Source organism: Phalaenopsis equestris, unplaced genomic scaffold (assembly GCF_001263595.1).
Source record: "Phalaenopsis equestris unplaced genomic scaffold, ASM126359v1 Scaffold000287, whole genome shotgun sequence".
NCBI lineage: Eukaryota > Viridiplantae > Streptophyta > Magnoliopsida > Asparagales > Orchidaceae > Phalaenopsis > Phalaenopsis equestris.
The window spans coordinates 1,529,866-1,552,995 of record NW_018164729.1 but is presented as its reverse complement, the minus strand read 5'-3'; the positions used below and the strand labels follow the sequence as shown (position 1 = coordinate 1,552,995).

At 36.0% G+C, this 23,130-nt stretch overlaps 1 protein-coding gene and 1 pseudogene across 2 annotated transcripts in view; one reads left to right on the top strand and one right to left on the bottom strand.

The window, feature by feature from the left end:
- The window catches only part of LOC110025016 (queuine tRNA-ribosyltransferase catalytic subunit 1-like), a 36,556-nt gene extending 13,752 nt beyond the window's left edge, over nt 1-22,804 (bottom strand). The window contains exons 1-6 of one of the 2 annotated variants that reach the window (XM_020725244.1): nt 22,635-22,804; nt 22,276-22,404; nt 13,662-13,755; nt 12,044-12,222; nt 3,848-3,898; nt 3,203-3,259 (exon numbers count right to left, since the gene is read on the bottom strand). In XM_020725244.1, coding sequence (XP_020580903.1) covers nt 3,203-3,259; nt 3,848-3,898; nt 12,044-12,222; nt 13,662-13,755; nt 22,276-22,293 — 399 coding nt within the window. In that variant the 5' untranslated portion in view covers nt 22,294-22,404; nt 22,635-22,804. The remainder of the gene's footprint in view (nt 1-3,202; nt 3,260-3,847; nt 3,899-12,043; nt 12,223-13,661; nt 13,756-22,275; nt 22,405-22,634) is intronic. The other variant, XM_020725243.1, reaches the window with a different exon arrangement.
- On the top strand, nt 5,931-7,181 carry LOC110025014 (annotated as a pseudogene).
- Nucleotides 22,805-23,130: the final 326 nt, after the last annotated feature.

The following is a 23,130-nucleotide window of genomic DNA, read 5'->3' as shown; positions in this document are numbered from 1 at the left end:
TTGCATAAGGCTGGGTGTTTCTCTTGACAGAGATACCCTTGCTGGCTTCACTTCAGGAGATAGATTTGAGAGTATAGGAAATATGTGGTTGGCTCTTTACCTCCAGGGAGAGAGGAACACAAAGATGCCGTAACAAGGAAACCTTTCTATATTGATCGTAACGCACAAACTTCTATTTATTTACACATGTGCAACGCAATTCTCTTGCATTTCCATACCAAAGCACAAAATAGTATCTAATGCCTGAACTTTGAAACTTGTATATGAGATTGTTTAATGCTCACATATTCACATATATAACATCTAAACTTTGAAAGCAAGTGTACAGATTTTGCAATTCATCAAGTATTTACATGTCTAGCATTTCTACCTTTCCTTTTACATTTATGCCACCCGATCTTCTATATCACATTAAAATTATCGAGTTGTATGTGAATAAATTCAGATTATGTGGTATGCATGTAAATTTCCTCTAATTCATTTCATTGCTAGCTCCATGTATTTTATTGGAATGGATACTTTTGATGTTTTGATTTATTACAAAATACATATGGCATTGCCTGTGGGGGAAATCCCTATGCAATAATTCATGAAAGTCGGGATGCTTCACGATGCTTAGATATTAATATATATATATACATATACTTGTTTTTGAAATTCATACTTGTAGCACAGTCTACTTATCAGTTTTAGCTTGCATATGCTCATTGTTTTAAGATAGATCCAGATATTGTTAAATGGGCTCAACATTCATTGATTTGGAAAACCTTTAAAACACTGATTTTTGGATTGGTTTGTGTTGTTTGGAAGGTCTTAAATGCCCTATTTTGGGACTGATTTGATCATTATTTTGAAAGAATTTAAATGTCTTTAGGCCGATTCACTTGTGGTTTTGCCCCTTGGTTGATTTTTCTTTTAGAAGTGGGTCAGCCTCCTTCTCCTTTGATTTGTTTTTGTTATCATGGTTAAGTCAAAAATGAGAATTTCTGATTTAATTATTTGGAAAACACTTAAAAAATATTTGAGAATTAATTGGAAAACACTTCATTGAAAGCAAAACACCTTAAATCACTTCAAGCACAAGTTAGAGGCATAAGCTTCCTAGATTTTAGAAGCACACCCTAGGTGAGAATTCATCTACTTAATTTTCAAATGAATGATGAAATTAAGCACTTGACATCATTCCACAAGTCGATTAAAATACTAAGCATAAGGATACACGAAGATGTGGTTCATAACTTCTTTTTAATTAAATCAAGTATTGAAATTCCCGCCATGATTTAACCTACAGTGAAACACAATGCTCTGGGATCTGAGCTTGAGTCTTATACTCAAATCCTCCTGGCAATTGGAGACATTCTTAATGTCACATATAAGTCACATACTCCTGGTTCATTATACGTGGCATCATGTTTTGTTTTACTCATTTTTTTATACCGGACTTTCTAGCAATTTGTTTAAGTTTCCTGCAATTTGCCGTTCTTTTTATTGAAATATTTACTTTAATGCACTTGCTAAACTCCTTGGGTAGAAAACCGTAAGACATTCTAGGAGGTACACCGGGCCCTTAAGACCCAACAATAATTATACTTGCAAATATAACACATAAACTAAACCTGAAAGTGCTACGACGTGGAGCTTGGAGCTTGAACAAGTCTTCTTGGGCAACAAAACGGAGAAGCAGCAGGTGGAGGATGACAATCTACAACAACAAACATTTTTCTTAGAATTAAATAACAAGTCATAGGACTTCGAGGTAGTTTGTCTAGTGCGATATAAATTCTCACTTTATCTTTTAGGTCTTTGCACAGTCAGTTTGTGTAATCTAACCCCTAACTCGCTTTAGGTTCCGAGGTTGTCGTCCGATACGACGTAAACCCCATATCTTCCAGGTCATTTATATGACCGTGTCATACAAATATAAACTCTAAATAATAAAACTGGCAAGATAAAACATCAAATAACATCTTCTCAAAATTGAAGCCAAACAATAAAATAGTTTGGGAAGTCACTGAGGTTTCCCTCAGGATCCGTGACATCCCGTATTTTTCTTTCCTCTGACTTCAGAAATAAATGTTCTCATTTGGTCTCTTTCCCCACTTGACTTTTCTATGTCTAATCTTGAAAATCCTAAATTTTGAATTCATGAAGATTGATACATCTAATCATCATCGAGAGTTCTCTTAAGTGACTTCAGTCATTTGAGAGGTAATTAACTATAGGGGTTTGTCTCTATAAGAAGCTTTAAGAACCTAGGTAATATAAACTATATCTAATTCTTAATATTAAGTATGGAATTTGTCAGTCAAAATAAAAGGTTTGCAGGCTAAAACGGATCTCATAAATTATTTAGTTTATTTAATCAAGCACCACCAGCAAGTTGTGTATCTATCTTTCGAGGCAGATATATTGCTTGCAGTTGTGCTCGATCATTTAAACTATTGCAGATATGAGATCGGTTCGGTCTTGTATTTTCAAAAAATAAAATATTATTTTTTCTAAATTATATATATAAATTAAATTAAACAACTTTTAAAACTGGGCGTCAGGATATCCATTCCGGCGGCCAAAAATTTTCAAATTTTTTAAACAACCGACACATGCACAATGAAATACATTTTTTTCCCATGGAATCCAAATAAATTGTAAAGCATACAATAATTTGAAGAGCATTAACAAAGGGAGTTTTGCAAAGGTTTAAATGCATGAGGATTCAGCTAAGCGACTCAAAACGTATTCCAAAACAGAAACGGATAAGCATCCTGGAAAACTTTTTGATAATCCTACATAAAATTTATCATGTTACCCATTCATGCACCCTTTGAAGATCAAAAAACACAAAGATCACTAGTTTCTCTTTTTTTTTTCTCGTTATTTGCATTAAAAGAAAAAAAATCTCCTGTAGATTTATCTTCTTAGAATAAAACTCCATCAATATGCTATACCAATGAACCTAAACCAATATTCCATTACACTAGCTCATAACAATGCAGATTTCATATCAAGGTTTAGCATACGCCAAAAAAACATCAGCTTCAAATGCTCTAATGTAACGCCCTAAATGATTAACTTACAAAATGCTGCTGTTAGAGCCGAAAGTTAAAACCAAAAAAATAAAAGTAAGGCGACAAACACAATGAAATACATTTTTTCTTCCCAAGGAATCCAAAATTTAAGCAACTAAAGCATCATAAAGTGTTACCTGGATTCGGATTGATTCTTCTGGAGTTAATAGCATAGGCTTCCCATCAGTAGGAGACTAGCACAATAAGCATAAAAACTAAGGGTTACAAAGGAAAGCAAGAATCGGCAGAAAATCAGAAAGTTTTACCACTTTGCAAAAAAAAAAAAAAAATAGTAGGAAAGTGAATTCACAGTTTATTAATTTATAACTCCTTAGAAATGCATTAGTTACCAGTAGCACTAAGAAACATTAGGCGCCTCAGCATATATCTGCATGGCACTACTAAGATGAGATTACAGTTCTAGGAGTTATGCTAGTCTACTTTTGTAGAAAACCATTCGTTGATAGCCAAAAAAAAAAATTCGTGTATTAAATATTCAACATCGCAAGTCACTAAATATTATGACAACAAAGAGTAAATAAGGCATATCAGGTTAGTATTTACTCATTTAAGTCGATAATGAAAACATATAAAATGATTGAAGAAGACTTTCTGGTAGCCTGGGAAGTATAAAGTAAAGGATGAGTCAATAACAACTTCAGCTTTTGCATTCTAAGATTTTCATAAAGGCTTCTTCCAGAAGACTTCACATTATAGCTAAGAAGTTGGAAGAGGAAAGGTGTGTTCATTGGTGTGTGCAAAAGAGAGAAAATTGAGAGTACCTGAAACGTAACTCCCTCTTCAGTAATGTCAGCCAAATGCAACAGGGAAACCTACGCAGAGAAAGAAAAATGCAATATCACAACATGGTTGCAATCGCAGTCGATCTTTCCAGCACACACAAACGGTTAGAAAAATCTTTTGGAAGATTTACATGCACAACACTCAATTCTTATGTGTTTACATATTTAGCACCTAAACTTCAATTTTTACATATGTTATCTTACCTATGCATGAAAGAATGTATTTCACCTTTTAAAATTTAAAATAGTAGTATTTTTATGTGATAATGTACAAAAGCAAAGTTTAGGTGTTAGATATGTAAAAATATTAAAATTAGCCGGTATGTATGTAAATGCAAATTGTTTACAGCAAGAATTGTGTAAGAACTAAGAACTGGTAATTTACAACTTTCTGCAAAATTCAAGTGCATTCTATTTATTGGTACGGGAGGGAGCCTCAAACTATAAGCACTGACTGCAATAGTAAGCGGTTACCACAAATGTTCCTAATCTCTAGAAATATTTAATCAAATCTTAAAAAAAGAAAACCTTGTAAAGCAAATAAAGATTAAAAAAACTACAAATTGCTAACACTGTAAAGGAACAAAACAGCGCAAAAATTGCAGTTTAGCAACTTCAAGTGGAGATCGAAGAGTTATAGAAGTAATACAATTGCAACCAATAAAATATATCAGTCACAGTCAAATAAAAGAAAATATACATACATTCTACACAATTCTTATGTCTTTATATATCTAACACCCAAAGTATCATTTTTTACATTTATAACATCCTTGTGTCATAAGCCTACGCATGAAAAGCTGTCTTTCACTTTTAATAAGATAGTGATAGTGGAATTTTTGATGTGGTGCTAAAAAATTGAGTCGTATGTGTGTAAATAGAATGTTGAGGTGTTACATATGTAAATATACAAGAATTGTGTGGCACTTCCGTAGATGTCCCTTGAATAAAATGTGCAACAAACCAAAAAAAATATAACAATCACCTATTTTAGAAGAGTCAATTACTTCAAGCAGGCAAGATTAAAACTCAACATGCAATTACCAAATTCCACAATCCAAAAAACAAAAGTAGCAACTATAAAAACAAACTTCAACCTCCAACACGAGTCAAGCATCCATGATGTAACTGCTCATAGGCTAACAAATAATTCTCAAGAAAAAAAGATAACTTCTAATATAATGTGCCTTAGCGAATTAGATGTTAAAAACCTAGATGATAATGATTGAGTGTGCACTAAAAATGGATAAACTAGAAAATAAAAAATTAGTGAATAAGAACATCATATATCAGAAAGTATACTTGACCTATTTGTCCAAAATAAATCATTTATAAAAACCTTAGTTCTGAAATTTGGATGCTTAAATATTTACCTTCTCTGTGAATTACCATCAATATGAAATTGTATAGTCTAATGAGCGCTTTCACATCATTAAATCCAATACACTTCGGTTTTGTGTACTTTCAAGAACCCAAAAAAAGCTATGGTTGATTACTAACAAAATATAAATTTGGCATATTTGCAGATAAGCCCATTGTTTTTTAAGAAAGTAGATCATCGCTATTTCCCTAATAGGAAATTAGATTCATTTGACAATTTAGTGAATTTTATTGCTTTTTAATTTTTTTTTTTTGCAAAAAGAACTACAATATTGTCTCTACCCAATTAAATTTTACTCCTCATTTGCTCATCCTTCGAAAGCTCATCAACATCCCAAGCACCCTCTCCCTCCACTATAACAAGAAGCAGAACAAGCAAGGAGCGACAAAATATTACAACAAACTTGTATATTTTTGCCTAAAAAAAAACCTAATGGCAAATAAATAAGTTTTAAAATTTTTGAAAAAGACCAACATGCCTACCACATAAAAAACTAGGAATCAACTATGGGAATCTTCTAAAAAAAATGAAGGTGGCAACACGAGGCAAAAAAGAGGGATCAATAATTAGTAATTTGTATTAAACACCATTGAACCAGAACATATATATCAAGATCAACCTACAGATCTAACCACAGTGAACCTTAACCACCCCGGCGTGGGCCGTGCACGGTGTGCTGCCATGGCCGGTGCCGTATCAGCGCTCTTCCTACTCGACATCAAAGGCCTCATTCTCGTCTGGCACGGCTACCGCAGAGAAGTATCCGCTGTCCAGGCCGAGCGGTTCTTTACAAAGCTTATTGAAAAGGAGGTGGATTCGGATTCGCACGATTCGGTGGTGTACGATAATGGAGTGACCTACATGTTCATCCAGCACAATAATGTTTTCTTGATGACTGCTGCGAGGCATACCTGTAATGCTGCGAGCATAATTCTCTTTTTACATCGAGTTATTGATGTTTTCAAGCACTATTATGAAGAGCTAGAGGAGGAATCATTGAGAGATAGTTTTGTTTCAGTTTATGAATTACTTGATGACATGATGGACTTCGGATACCCTCAATATACAGAAGCTAAAATTCTTAGTAAGTTTATAAAGACAGATGCTTACAGGATGGAGTGTCTTGGCGTAGTGAAGGGATAAAGTACAAGAAAAATGAAGTTTTACTGGATGTTGTGGAGAGTGTGAATATTCTTGTCAACAGCAATGGACAAATCATTCGTTCAGATGTTGTTGGAGCATTGAAAATGAGAACATATTTAAGTGGAATGCCGGAATGTAAGCATGGTTTGAATGACAGAGTTCTTTTGGAGGCTCAAGGTCGATCATCAAAGGGAAAGGCCATAGATCTGGATGATATCAAGTTCCACCAGTGTGTGCGTTTGGCTCATTTTGAGAATGACAGAACCATATCCTTTCATACCACCTGATGGCTCTTTTGATCTGATTCCCTATAGATTAAGCACACAGGTGAAGCCTTTAATTTGGGTAGAAGCTCGAGTTGAAAGATATTCAAGAAGCCGTATTGAACTGATGGTGAAGGCAAGAAGCCAATTTAAGGAAAGAAGCACTGCAACAAATGTTGAGAATGAGATACCTGTGCCGTCGGATGCCACTAACCCAAATGTAAGGACTTCCATGGGTTCGGCTGCATATGCACCAGAAAAGGATGCACTGCTTTGGAAAATAAAATCTTTTCCTGGTGCGAAGGAATATATGGTGAGGGCAGAATTCAATCTACCCAATATAACGGCAGAAGAACTAACACCAGAGAAGAAGGCTCCAATACGTGTTAAATTTGAGATCCCATACATCACTGAATCTGGAATTCAGGTGAGATACCTGAAAATCATTGAGAAGACTGGCTATCAGGCCCTTCCATGGGTTAGGTACATTACAATGGCTGGTGAAGATGAATTAAGGCTCATGTAAGTAGTTCACTTTCACCCCCTCAGTAACGTACGAATTGTTGCCAGAAATGGATCTCTTATTATAAACTATGGCCTTACTGGTTATTTGTAATGTTATACCTTATTAACCTGTAAGGGCACTGCAGATGACTGTGATCATTAGGTTTTTTTTTTTCGGTTAATGTGCCAAATTTCTCTACTCTTGTAGCCAAGGAGATGGGTGGGTTTGTTTTGCTTGATGAATAATTCTCAATGAATGTAATTTTTGTATGCTATTTGAAACCCTGAGGTTAAGAGCTTCAGTTGGCTTGCTGTTAATATATATATTATATATATATATATATCTACACACACACACACGAAGAAAATAACCCCATGTTAAAAAATAAGTTTCGGGTGTTATGTATGACGGTATGTAAATGTCCATAAAGTAGAGCACGGTCTTGTGGACTATTTTACGGGTGAGATCTGTAAATACATGAGTTGGGTGGTATGTATGTAAATGCCCTTAGCAAGTGTTGACGTTTAAAATAAACATAAAATTATTAAAAATTAATGTTATTAATTAGTATGATTAAACTCAATTAATATATATTAATTAGGTTAATTAAACTTAATTAAAGAAATTCTCATATGTCTGCTTGCTCCCACTCTCTCTCAAAGGCATAACTGTTCGAGGTTCCATTTGAAGTAAAAGACGCATGATAGGTTTGGTAATCCCTCATTCGCACTCATTCACATTATTTTTGTTCCCATTCTTCCCCTGCCGTTCCAAACCCTCTCATTCTCCTTCCCTGTTTGAAACCCTTATTCTTCACATCGTCTTCTCCGCTTCATTTGTATTCTCCGGTTTGCAACACAAAAAAAGTCACTATTACCCCATTTAATTCGCGCGTCTAACTCTTTTGTTCTCTATTCATTTCGAAAGATCACAATTGTAAGCAACTTACCCAAATTCTCCTCTTTGAGTGCCAAATTGTTCATAAAAATGTCGTTCTTCCTCTTCTTTCCTCCACGCAAAGAGATCACGGCAACTTTTATGTTTGATCCCTATACGCACGAATTCATTGTCCCTCCCCCATCAATCTTGCCCACAATGTGCACGCCTACTCTATCTTACACCAAGTTCGCAATTCACCAACCCACTGAAATATGCACAGTGTCATTCTTGCTTGCACTATCATTTCCCAATCGCGAAGCCCTCTACCTATTCTTCCCATACAAAGCCAAATTTCACTGTGTCAAAATCTCTCGTCGATCTTCAGTGTGTCGCGATCACCCATGTGTTTCAACCTGTCGAAGCCGAACAACACCTCCCTACACAAAAAAGGGTGTGGTTCTCCCTGCCCTAGCCTATGCGATCCCAAGCCTGAGCACTCATCTTCTTCTCAATCGCACGAAGGATTCCTACTGCGCCTCCCTACCGCGTTGAGTATTCCTACTAGGCTCTTCTGCTCTATGTCACGATCTTCCTAAGCCACGCAATCTCCCCTGCACTGAAAGCCTTCACATGTCTCCCCTTCCTTGTGTGATTACTTGCCCTAGCCTGCGCGCTGGAGTTCCTCTCCCGTACGATCTCCTATACCCTAACCTATTTCATTTCTGTTAATCAAATGAAGGAAAACTATGTTATGCTAACCTTAAGAATTCCTTATTTGATTTCATAAATCCGAATTAACTTTTCTGCAGCTGTTGCACGAACCGATCCCCTACTTAAAGCCTTTTTAATGTTTGTTTTTCATTTTTATTTTATTTTGTGATTATGCATTGTAATAAGAAAAATATATGTATGGTATTTTATATCCCGACGACGCCGCCAGAACTCAAAAGGTATGATGTGGGGTAATTAGGAAGTTTTTAAAAAAAAAAACCTCATACTCGTAAATTGTGAACTAGTCTGGAGAATACTTTTAAAATTGGGATTTCGCTTTCATGCTTGTACAATATTTGGTCAATTGGAAAATTTTTAAGACCTCCATTCGAGGAGAGCAAAGTACTTGTTAGGCGAGGAAAAACATGAACTCGTCTAGAGAATTCTTTTTAAAATTGGGGAACTCTCTGCTTATGATTTGAAATTTTCTACAAGTACATTGAAGGCAAGTCACATCTTTTGAGATCGCAGGTTAAATATTCTTTTTGCTCCCCGAGCATAGTGTCTTACAACACTAACCAGTGATTCTTTCGAGAAAGCTGGAAAGGTTGGCATTTTTTCGTGCCCCTAACGGGGGCTAGCGCCGGAAGGCTACCGAAATTTTGGGTGAATTTGGACTTGTAAATAATTTAAAAAAAAGGATTGTTTAGACTTTCAAAATGATTAATGAAATTATAAAAAAATGCATGTTACAAAATACATACTAACACTTAAACTATATTTGAAGTCATTTCAAGAGAATAAATTATATGCACTTGAGACTTGCATAAGATTCATAAAAAATTGGATGACTCGCCAATTAATATAGTTAGACTTTTCTTTGACATCAAATTCGATAACATTTGAAAGGTAAACAAATGAAAAATCTATATCCAAGTACAAATGAATTTGTATATGGTATATTTAAATCCATAAATTGAGGCTTAGCTTAATTAGCCTAAGCTTAAGGGGCTAAACTTAAATTAAATACCAAATTTTATAAATTAAGGCCTAAACTTCACTTAAATATGAAGTCATACTTTGGAAGTTGAGCCTGAATTAAATATAAAGTGTAATAAATTAGAGCTAAAGTTTGATTTGGTCTAAGCGTAGGAGCTGGCAAATTGACTCAAATATCAATGCATAAATTAGAGTTAAATCTAAGAATATAAATGTCATTTTTAAATGTTAAACTCTGACTTATTCGTCAAATTCACCACCAAATTCGCAATACACTTGCTAGCAAACAAAAGGCGGTCCCTCTTAAGGCCTGAAGATACAACATTGCATGTAATCCAATAAAATAAAATCCAAACAAGAGTTTATAGCTTCAAATAGCATTAAAAGTTTTCAAAGCATATAAAAGCTTCATGGGGATTCCCCGAGTCCAATGAAATATCTTGGAACCTTCAAGCTATTCAAATACATAAATTAAATGTTTGCATGTGCTCCAACCAATATAATGAATGCTCAAATACAAAGTTTGAGAATATTGTGCGGGCTAATTGGGTCGTCTTCTCTATAGAATAAGATCCTAAGTTTCACCCAACTAGTTTAATTATTCTCCTTGCAAAGACTGGAGTTAATGAGTATGGTAATTTTAAAATAGATGTCTAAATCCTGAAATAAAAATTTATAAGTCCAAATCACCAAACTAGTAAGATCCTCCTCTTTGTAAGAATAGGAGTCGACAAGACTTATACCCTAAAATTTTAAACTGACAAAATTAAATGCCTAATACCCTGATGATGGCCGAGTTGAAGGAATATTTCAACCGGATGAGTTAATCTTTAAAATAAAGCTTTTCAAAATAACAAATTAATATGTAGTTAAAAGTAAATCACTAAAAAGCTAAAAGCAAATTTTATCCACTCTTCGCAACAATTTGTTGAGGGTAACAAGCTTCTGATCGACTTTAGCTCACAAAGAGTGAATTTAATATCAAATGTATCAATATATTAACAATCAAAGTAATTGCATGTCAGTAAAGACATCGCCCGAGTCCTCTGCTCGCGTGGTTCTCCAACGACACCATAAAATAGCAATTACGACCGAAGCCCTCTGACCGGATAGTTGCCACCAAATAACATCATTATATTACGGTCACGGTCGCAACCCGTATGATCTTCAACGGCTTTCTACCCTTTGAGTTGTGAATCATAAGGGTACAATTGATTGGCATAAAGTCCTTTGTTAACTAAGATCAACTTAAATTAACACCTTGGACAAATAACCACCCCAGATCTACAATGGTACCTTGGACAACGCAACCCGTGGCTACTAACAAGGATTCTTATTTCAGGTTGGGTTCACTACCTCCTCTGACTACGTAGATAAGGGATCATAAGGACTTGAGATGACATAATCATGGGAACTTGATCAGGTTTCGTCTTCATTCCCCACCATCTGCTTTAAGCTTCAAGTGATGAATTCTACAACTTAAATCTTGTGTCTGTTAATATTATAAGTTGAATATTCAATTCTTATTGACAAGCCTTAATCGAAAATGCTCTCCTGTTATCGAGGGGTAATTAGCTATAAGGGCTTACGCCTATGGGAAACCTTGAACCCCACATCAAAATGTCCTCACAACATGAGGGCGAAATCTGTGGGTAATGTCTAATCTAGAAAGCTCTCACAACAACTAAAATAAAAACAAATGCAGAGAGTTGTTTTGGGGAGCAGTCGTTAATTTTCGAAGCCTACAGCAAGTTTTAAAAGATAATCCCTCTTGCTGCTTTGCATATGTTTTGTCCCACAAGAAAAGTTTGAAAAAAAACGCTTTTCCCATTGCCGTATAAATATAGAAATGAAGCCAAAGTAAATACTACTTTTAATCTTCACTTCCCAGCATAATCATACAGTTAATTTTCACTCTTAATTCATTAACATATAAAAAAGTAACCCAATGCAGATATCAGAAAGAAATTGATTTGCAAGCCCATTTGCAAACAGGACATGTCTGTAACTCAAACCCATTAGCTCATGACCTCCATAACAAATAGAGGTAAACTAACCAGTACTATAAGCCTACCCGAAATGTCATTAACAATTAGCATTCCTATCATTTAACTCGTATTATAAACCCTTCACATAAATCCAAACCATGCCAATTGCAGCCTTCAATAGCATAACCAATATGATAATTTAAAAAGCAAGGCGCAATGAGATCTAAACTAGAAGAGCACTAAACAGCTACAGTTAATATCACATGTCAGGTGATTTAAAAAAAATCTTAAAGAGAAATCAACTACCATTTGAAAACCACCAGAATCAGTAAGTAATGCTCTTTTCCAGTTCATAAATTTGTGTAGACCACCCATATCATCTATCAAGTCCGCACCAGGACGAAGAGCCAAATGGTAAGTGTTCCCCAAAATAATCTGACAGCCAATTTCCTCCAGCTGGCTATTAGTTAAACCTTTTATGGTACCTTATTGAAAAAAACAATGAAGTTAATTATAATGAATAATAAAGCTCGTATAAAAAGAAAGAAACAGAGGTCAAAAACTCACAAGTCTGCCATATCATGCATGGAAAGTAGTAGAAAAAGGACCATCCCGGCACTTTCAGAGCCGGGCAAAGTGCAACAAAGAAAATAAGGGACCCGGGTCAACACTAAGCATTCAAAGCCAATTTAAGTGTGCATGAATACATCTCTGAAAAGTAAACTACATAAAGGTAGTAACCTCCAAAAAATGTTGGCGGGGTGAGTGGAGATGGCAGAAAATGGCCTGAGTGGTGCACCAAACAAAATGAGTATTACGCACACAAACAAAGTAATAAATATTTATAAACAATAAGGTCATTTAATTAATATTCTGATAAAATTATTAGATAAGAGATTTTGAGATTATGCCAGAACTATTAACTCATCAACGATAAGGGAATTTAATAAATGTCTTCTGCACGATTCTTGCAAATTTACATCATGAATGCAGAAAATTTGTCAAAGTAAATATCAAATAATAATAAAGCACAAAAAAGTTTTAGATTTTAGCATCCAACTACCAGAATAAGCATCTTCATGATTATAACTTGCTAGAGATTTAAACCATAATCAAGTTGCAAAAGCTACAGAAATATAGTGTGTAACATTCATTAAGCATGAATGACAGCCTATTGAACATTTCATATCAAGTAATAAATACAGGATTTTCAACATTTTTCATATAAAGTAAGAAATACAGGATTCGCAGAAAATCATGCAGATGGAAAAAAAAACCAATTAAAGCATGCAAATTATCTCCTCTGTTCAAATGAAACAGTCTCCGACCTTCATAAGCTAAATTTCAATTTATAAAAGATGTTTGGATACTGAGGTATGAAGTTTGCGTGAATCTCAGATAATGAAAGCAATTCTCTTAGACTTAAACCAAGGAAATCGTATCCAAATACAGCAAGATATTGAATTCTATAATGGATTCAAAGGGGCACTATCCTGACACAGGAATAAGGACAAGAAGAAACATGTAGTATTGTGTGATCCCTTGTTTTTCAAATTTGCAGTCACATCTTGAATCTATTTATGTGATTGGAAGTCAAATGGCGCAGAAGAAAAAAGGGTTGCCGTTAGACTTCATAGGAAAAACTAAATTGGAAGTTAGAAAGGGTTGCCAAGTAACTTTAAGTTGCATCAAGTTTTTACTTCATAATGCATGCATCTACACAAAATAATGCAACTGACCAGATCAGCGTATCAGGATGAAGCAAAAAAAAGATGATATAAATTATGTAGAAAAAATGGAGAAACAACCTCAAATCCACATAAACGGTAGAATATCAAGCTTTTTTTGGCTAACCTTAGAAGGACTTGAAACTTAGAGATTTTAGAAATTTACAAAAAGGATAATAAGTTTAGAGCATAGTAACCTTGTGTGCCGACAGGCATAAAAAGTGGTGTTTGGCATATAAAATGAGGGAGTGTTAGTTGAGCTGCTCGAGCGCGGTTAAACCTACCAACAATCTGCCAAGTAAAATGAAAAAGAAATAGTTAATTTTTAAGAAAAAAATAAGTTCATTCTGTGAAAGGAAAGCAATGCCATAAACTGTTCTATACCATTTTGCATGATAGAAGAACAAACTACATCTAGATCCATAGCATGTAATGTTTAAGTGACATTGGATTAACAAGGGTCGCACAAGAGCTAGATAAGGAAAATTTTAGGCCACTGATTCATTGCTTATAAGAAAATGCCTCTCTCGAGGATTCATTAACAAAAAAAAGAAAGAAATGGCCAGTTTATTGATCCATTGACATCAATGGGCGATCCCTAGATGATCAAACGACGATAGCTAGAAGCATTTTTTACGTGTTTGTTATTATAATTATTTATTTCCTTTATTTATTTATGTCCGGTTTTGTATATAAATACTTACTGAAATAATGAACAATCCAAGCTTTTCAGGCCACTTCTTTTTATATATGTAGGGACATATCTTTTATAATGTATCAAAATAATTCAGTGAAAGATAATGGAGGCAATGGATGAGATAGTGGATGAGAGAAATATGTGGGTGGCAAAAGTCCACCACAGACAACCTAACCCATTTTTTTTACTATTGTACGGATTTGAGTGAGAGAAGCTAAAAACTTCACCAAGCAATTTCAATAATGAGAAGGAGAACTAAATAGAAAGACAGTGAAACAGAGAGAAAGGGGGAAGATGAAATGCAAAGGGCAAATTAGTTAGGATAACGCAATAAAAATAAACAGAACAATGTCATATGATAAGTCGATTTAACTCCCAAAGCCAGCATATCCTAATTTAGTTTGATTTTTCTTTTCATTAATGCCTCTAAGAAATCAAACCAATAACCAAAATTCTAATCCATAATTTAAAGGAAAAATACAAACCGTAATTAGAATACTAGAGTAGGCAAAAAAACTAAAAACCCAATCAAAAATCCAATCCAGCACAAACTAAAATTTTGATTCAAACTATTCGGGATATTGGACTACATTTGGATTTTGGTTTGAGACAGTCCTGGCCAAAGTGTAGACTGGTTAGTTGGTTTTAGTTTAAGATTGGTTTTTGGCAAGCTTGGTTTCAAGCATGACATAACCGAAATAGAGACCAATCTAATGAATCAAAATGATTTTTCACAAAAATATAACAAGTTTTAAGAAGGAAACTTTGGTATTTTTTGCAATTATGGTGTTGTTGACAATAAGGGTCATCTTTCAGGCATTATAGCCCAAGAGGTTAAGTGAAATGATCGAATGAAGTTCACGAATCTAGTAAAATATTCCATAGTTAAGTGATTACTCCAAATTTTAGAGTCATCATAGCACCGCATTTTTTATTATCAATGCTCATAAAATGCCACAAATAGTGAGGAATTGGTGAAAATAATATTTTGCTCCATTGTTTGAAACATAATAGAACAAACAACTGTTGTAACTTATCATTCTTATATGCATTTTATAAACCTATTAATTATGAGTATTTATTGAAGCTAATAATAGAGTTATATTTTCTATTATGATTTCTATATTTGATGATATAGCCAAATGGCACCTTAACACAACATCTCGGTTATCTTAAGACAAATAGATTAAAAAATAGTGTTTTCAAATAGTGCAGCAGTATCCATCCCTCTTGCTCGGAATTTTAAATCATTTTAGACAGTATATTTGAGAAGCGATACAAGGCCGACTAATGTAAAAACTTAAATTAAAATTGCTAGGTAGAGGTGATGGCTTGAAATCATTACGAGAAAGCATCATAAACAAATAGCATCCAAATCACTATAAAATCCTACAAGCATCTTTATTTTTGTTGCCCTCAAAATGACATCCAAGTGGCCACCCCTTCCAATGCTCTTCCCTACTCTCACACAAATCTTAAGGTCATAATTAAGTGTCTGAAAGCTTCGAAATCCAACAACATGCGGTCCACCAAATGATGGAACGAGACGTTCACCAAGAGGCCCATATTGACAAGGATCTCATGATTGTTGATTATTACCCGGATTAAGATGGCTTTGTTACAAGTACTCCAAGCAGAAGATAAGTAGGCATATAAAACGAATTGCAAAGGAAAATGAATTATCAGTGCAATTAACCTTAGAATAAAGTTGTTACTAACTTCAACTTCAGTAATCCCAATGAGATGCACAATGATTCAAAACTTATAGGTTGTTGCAGACGAAGGTAGGTGATGCCAAACAAGTGGATTCGACAAATTGATCAAATGATGATTGAAAGCAAGTCTAGGTAGATCAACCATCTCAACACATTGTATTCCTAATAATGATGTCAATCAAGTTCAATGTTTGTCCGCCTATGAGAATGACAAATTTTAATACCCACTTATGCCACATGAATGATCTTAAATGTGCTTGATACATAAATGTCACTACCCACTCCAAGGCTAATATAAACTAGGATTTTTCCTAATGATTAAGGCGATATAAGAAAAAAAATATGTGATTTTGATTATTGTTTGGAAAGGTTGTTTGTTGACTATCGAGAGTTGTTGGACCGCCCATGACGTTCTACTCATCAAATTTGAGCCCAATGGATTGTTTTGAGCCCAATGGATTGTTTTTTTGCTTTATCTAAATAGGATATCAACACTATCAAATCCTTGGCCTCGTTGTTAAGCACAGGTTGTTATCAATGGCAACTTGATTGCTGCCTCCTGATTCACACACTATTACACCCTTGCCTCTTGTGTCAAAATACTCTTATGCTCTGTGTTAACGTTTACTTAATTTCCCAATGAGCGCACAACCAAATGGTTAATGCGAGGATAAAGGAATCTATGGAGTGGAAAAATAGAGTGTAATCTTCAATATTCATTTCTTCAGATGAATATATCTTAATCATAGATTAATATCAGCATCATCATATTAAAATACCCAATTTCTCAAAAGTCATTCTCAATCACAAGAATCTTCTTGGCTATGAAGCATGGACACGGGGCACAGGGACATGGTATAATTGCAAAATATAAGACACGAGACATCACGAATACATTTAATATTTTTATTTTCCATTATTCTTTATCAAAGCAATACAAAACAAAAACGCAAAGTTTAATTTTATAAATCTAACTTATATTATGAAATGTCAGGCACATAAAAAATAATTTTAAAATTATACATAATACGTTTCAAAAAAATTCTTCCAACTTATATACATCAATTTAAAACGTTTTACTATTACACCTTCTTTAATTAATTAAGTTAAAATTTAACTATTTAGAATAAGAATAAATATAGATTTATAAATATTGATTCATTAAGGAGAAATAAAATAAAAAGCATTCCTTACAAAATTAAAGTGACTTTGAGCACTAGGCTTCGACAAATAAAAGCTTCAGTGCAAGAGTCGCAAAGTTCACGGGATATTTGGATTAACTTCAAGGAACAGGTATTACTCTTACTCAACTCGTAACAAAGAAGCTTACGGCTTCGCTTTAGCTAGTGCAGGTTGGACTTTGATAAACAAAACTGAATTACAATGCTCGACTTCAAAAAATGAATGATGGACATTTGATGCTCGACTTTGACAGACAAATATGAAACCACTAATGCTTGGTTTCAACGAATATTGGATACACTTTCGATGCTCATTTTTGACGAATATTAGAGTGAGATTTTACATAACAAAAGAATAGGGGCTTCGACTATGAATTATAATTATGGCTATACATATATTTATAATTTTCTACTTCACTTGTCCCATTTTTTCTCAAAACATTTTGAGCTCGTGTTCGGCGTCGGCTCGAATCCAAAAAAAGTTTAGCCTCGTATTTTGAAGTGTCTAGCAAATGTAATAGCATATCAAAAAGGTATTGGTGTCTGATACGTGTATGACATGGGGATACCGGAGTTAACCCAAACCACAAAACAATGCACAAATTTACTATTGGCTTAAAACAATGTTACAATGAAGACTCAAAATAATAAAAGACAACACTCAAAACAAAGCATAAAACAAAGGCTTAGAACTAATGACTTAACAAAAAAGACAACAAGCTTGAAGGAGGGAGTCCGGCTAGGGGAGGTTGGATTGGCAACTGCAATGAAGGTCGAAGACGTAGGGGCTGTTGTGGAAGAACTAGGACAGCAGGTTGGCGATAGTAACAGCGTCGAACGACACCTGAAGAGAAGCGGGAACGTTTTTGAAGGCTGGATCGGCGGTTGTGGTGAAGGCCGAAGAAGTGAGGGATGTTGTGGAAGAAGTAGGACAGTAGTTGGAAAGGTTCGCCGACACTTTTGGAGGGTGGATAGCGAGTGGGGAAGCACTAGCAGCGATGGGAAAGGCCAGAACAGCAAAGTATCTGCTATAGGGGTGCACGCGGGCTGCCAGGAAGGGTCGAGAAGGGATGGACAGCAACTGGAGGAGGTCCGGGAGGAAAGAGCAATGCTGGCAGCCGTGGGAGAGGGGATGCAGTGGCTGGACAGAATTAGAAAAGTGGTTGGCAGCAACGGAAGAGGGGCGGTGCTGGCTGGGTTCGTAGCTGTTAGCAAGGAAACGGACGTAAGGGGAAGAAAAATGCATCGTCGGAGTCGAGCTACAGTTGGTGCACCACTCGGACCCTTAGACAGGGTCACTGCCTCGAACGAGGGACAGTCGAGGCACTACCTTGACGTCGAATATAGCCGTCAAGGGGGAAAACACAGACAAAACTGAATTCAGACTTCCATAAAAACCACCCCCTAACTCTAAGCACAACCTCTCCTCTTTATAAAGAGACATGACCTATCTTAAGAAACTTTTAAAATAAGGAGAAAAAAAATTAAATTTCATATTTTAAAAAAGGTCTTTTAAAATATGAATGAAAAATAAAAATAAGATTTCATATTTTAGAAAAAAGGCTTTGTAAGATACTAAAGAATAATAAAATCAAATATCATATTTTAGAAAAAGGATTTAAATTTAGAAAGTGTCTAGGAAGGAAAATAAAAAAAAAGGAAAGGAAGAAAAGGAAAGAAGAACAAAAGAAATGAATGGGAAAAAGAAAAGGAGTGAAGAGAAAGAACGGGAAGGCAGCCCCCTTCCTTGAGGACAAGCCAGTCCTCCCCCGAGCCCCGCATGTCTCCCAGAGATAAGGGATCTTAAACTTCATCTATCGAAGCTTCTGGTTCCTTGACTTTAATCCTGGCAGCACCCGGATCCTCATGGTATGACGTTAAGTCCCCTGGTAGGTCGATCATGTCAGTGTTGTCATTCCACAACACATTCTGGTAGAATAGGTAACCATCCTCTTTCGACACATCCTGAGTTAGATATGCATATAGAGGAGAGTTCTCGCAATGCAATTTTCGAGCCCTTACATTTGAAATCTTCTCTTTCCACTTCTCATGTCCACCAAGAGGTGGTTGAGTCACAAGATTGAGAGGAGAACTCAATTCGGGGATGAAATCTGTGGCAGGTCGTGCCACTCTCACTAGCGGTCGCTCAAAAGAGACATCTTCTTCAATGGCAGGACCTGGATTTCATTGAAGAATTTTCCTCCCCTTCAAGTTACTATGGCACATCTAGAAGTCGTGGTTCGTTCTTTCTGTATGCTGATGGGTATCTTGTTGAGCTAAATCTAACATCTGAAATACTTCCTATAATATTCCAATCATGGCACAAAATGACTCATCTTCGGACATGTTGGACCTCCCTTTATAGGGGCAACTCAAGAGTGGGTCTATAAATCTGAAATATTTGCATTTTCCTTATCTGCGGTGACCATGTATCAGATGTCGGCTACTCAGACTCATAACTCTTGTAGAAATCCCAAGTCGGTCCTACTAGTGTTCCTCTCAAAGTTTGCAAAATGCTAGCTCAAGGCTCCATAATAGCATACACTGTTGTATTGTCCATTATCTCATAGTCACTATCTTCTAGAACAGCAATTGTTACCTTAGAATCTCTATGTCGGGGTCAACCGGGGTGTCTCTTACTCGTTGGTTGAAAAAAGAGAATCTTTTCTGAAGTTTCTCTTCTTCCTGGTCATCGTTCATCTCCTCAACTGGAAGCTAGTACTCGCTTATGTCCTCAACTGGGTGTACTACCAAGAGGGGTCGCTTGGTAGTACGGTCCCTCCTCTTGGGAAGCTAGAGTCTGCAAATTTTTACAGTAGTAAGTTGGTAAAAACCAGCGCCGAGTTTTCTGTTTCTTCTTCATATCTTCTCGTTCCTCCCTTCGACTTTCCAGATCACAGCTGAAGGTAACTTTCCACTGAATTTTCTCTTTAATATTCATAAGCATTTGTTGAAGGCGACGGAATTTTCGTTGCATCTGTCCCCAGGTAGGCTCGGTCATATTTCTCCTTGGTGGCATATTTGAAGATTTAGAATCTGTGAAAGGAAAAAAAGAATTAACAAAGAAGACAAAAAAATAAACGAAAGAAAGAAAATAATTTGGTGTAGTGGACTAGATAGAGGCGGATACTAAAAACCAGAGGATGGCAGTTAGGTTGAACTAGCACTGATTAGGGTTTAGGGTTAGAAATCAGAGGATATGAATTAGGTTGCACTAGCACTGATAACAAATGATATCGGAATTAACACAAACCACGACACAATACACAAATTTACTACTGACTTAAAACAAGGTTATAATGAAGGCTCGAAATAACAAAATACAACACTCAAAACAAAAGCACAAAGCAAATAATTTCAACTAATGACTCAAAAAATAAGACCCAACATACTTGATGAGGAGGTAGTCCAACAGAGGGGAGGATAGATTGGCGGCTGCGGTGAAGGCCGAAGAGGTGGGGGTTGTTGTGGAAGTGAGGCAGCAAGTTGGCAATAGTAATGGCGTCAAACCGCAACTGAAGATAAGCAGGAACGTTGTTAGAGGTTGGATCAGCGGCTGCGGTGAAGGTCGGAGATATGGGGGCTAATGTGGAAGAAGTAGGACAGCATCTGAAAAGGTTCACTAGCACATTCAGAGGGTGGACAGCGATCGGGGAAGCACTAGCAATGATGGAAAAGGCCGGGACAGCAGGGTAGCTGTTGTAGGGGTGTCGATGGGTTGTCAAGAAAGGTCTGATAGGGATGGATAGCAACTGGAGGGGGTCCGGGAGGAAGGAGTGCTGACAGCCATTGGAGAAGGGTTGCGGTGGCTAAACGGGAGCAGAAAGTGGTTGGCAGCAGTGGAAGAGGGTCGACGATGGCTGAGTTTTGAGCTGGAAGCAGGGAAGGGGAAGATAAGTGTCTCGTCGGGATTGAGCTACAGTCAGAGTATCACTCAGACCCTTGGAGACGGTCATCACTTCGGACAATGGACAGTCAGATCACTACATTGACATTGGATACAGCCCTCAAGGGTAAAAAAACCCTGGGACAAAAACTAAATTCGGATTTTCGTAAAAACCACCTCATAAAAATCACCCCCTAACTCTAAGCACACCCTTTCCTATTTAAAAAAAGACATTACATATCTAAGGAAACTTTAAAATAAGGAGAATAAAAATTAGATTTCAGATTTTAGGAAAGGCCTTTTAAAATAGAAAGAATAATAAAAAACAGATATCATATTTTAGGAAAAGGCTTTGTAAAATAATAAGGGAGAATAAAATCAGATCTCATATTTTAGGAAAAAGATCTAAGTTTAGAAAGCGCCTAAGAAGGCAACTAAGAAAATAAGGAAAGGGGAGAAAAGGAAAGAAGGACAAAATAAAAGAAGGGGAAAAGGAAAGAGGTGACAAAAGAAAAGAAGGGGAAAAGGAAAGGCGGGAAGAGGAAGGAGGGGGCGGCAGCCCCCCCTCTCTTGAGGATCGGCCTGTCCTCCCCCAAGCCCCGCGTCACATGGTACGACACATGTTCAGTGTGATACATGGATTCTTGGGCCAATAAGGATTCCTTGAAAATTGCTCTCGTATGTTGAGAAGTCCTTCCTTTGATACCCCGTTTGGGGCAGCTTATTTGGTGTGGTGCGTTCTCAAAACGCACCCAAGACCGTTTGGGTAAACTGTTTTTTGGCAACTTATTCAAAACATTGCATTTTCAAATTGCTGAAATCAGTGCTTTCACACTGTTCCTGGCTAGGTGCGATGACAGCTTTTTAGTTGTTATTTCCAAGAAAAAATGGTAATAGTAACCAGCTATAAGCTATTTATTATATAATGCAAGAGGGATGAGGGAGTCGCTGACATATTTCAAGTTCTGCAAACACAGACATTAAATTTTTTTTTAAAACAAAAAATAACATATTGAACAGCAGCAGCCATCTAGTAATGAGGATTGCCAATCTTACCACGCTCAAGAGGCTTAACTAAAATAGTGACATCAAAACTGTATTGCACTTGACCACTAACCGCACAAAGGCTATAAGTCTGGGGAACACCAATAGTACATTCTATCTTTGGTGTCCTTTTCTTAAACAACATGCCGAGATAAATCCAAAAATTAAGAAACCTAATAAATAATAGGCAGAATAATAAAGCTCGGACTCGCATGAGAAAAATACATATTATCCAAGTTAACAACTCATCAAAGTTTAATTATAGAGAAGTTTGATTTAACTACATGCCTCGAATGAAAGCGCCATCGGAAGACAATTTCACCGAAGTCAGCGTAGAAGTAACATTAGCTCGCGTGCTTCCACTCAAAAAATGAATGAAAGTTTGATGACTGGAAAGGTTTCATCGACCTTTTTTTCCTGAAAATCAGAAATGAAGCTGGTTAAAGACAGGGGATACTTACAAAAAAGTTATTAGGGTTCCAAGTGCCATATTAGGGGACAAAAAACAATCATAATGAGAAAGAAATACCTCAGCCCGGAACTAAGTATGAATCAATGGAGAAGGGATACAAAATAAGACATTGATCAATGTCATAAATAGACGAAAATAACACAAAAAGAGACACTGCTGAGATTAAAACACTCACCGATCTTAAAAACTTACAGGTTTATCGAGCTTCCGTTTGCCGCATTTTTTTCAACGAGGAAGGAAGGAAGTGAGGGTAGAGAAAGCTGGAGGAGAAGAGCCACTAGCAAGGACGGCGGCTACAGTCAGTGAGGGGAGGAGAAGGGATCGGGGACAGCTGATGAGCCAAAGCATTGGCGGCTCCATCAAATTTTTAGAAGATTTGCATACTTACCACTAAATTTTCATGTATTTACATATTTGACACCAGAGTTTAGTTTTTAGGTATTGGTCACCATATATATTTCATTTTGATAAGTTAAAATGGTGATAAATCTTAAAAATTTTGGAAGATGTAAATATAAAAAGCAAAATTTAGTTATTAGATATGTAAATATATTAATTGAGTGGGGTGTATGTGAATGGCCCTTTATAAAATTGTTAACCTCTTATCTTTGTTTTCCAAATTGCCATCTAACTATCATGTTTTTTAATAAAACTTCAAAAAGTGTGTTTTT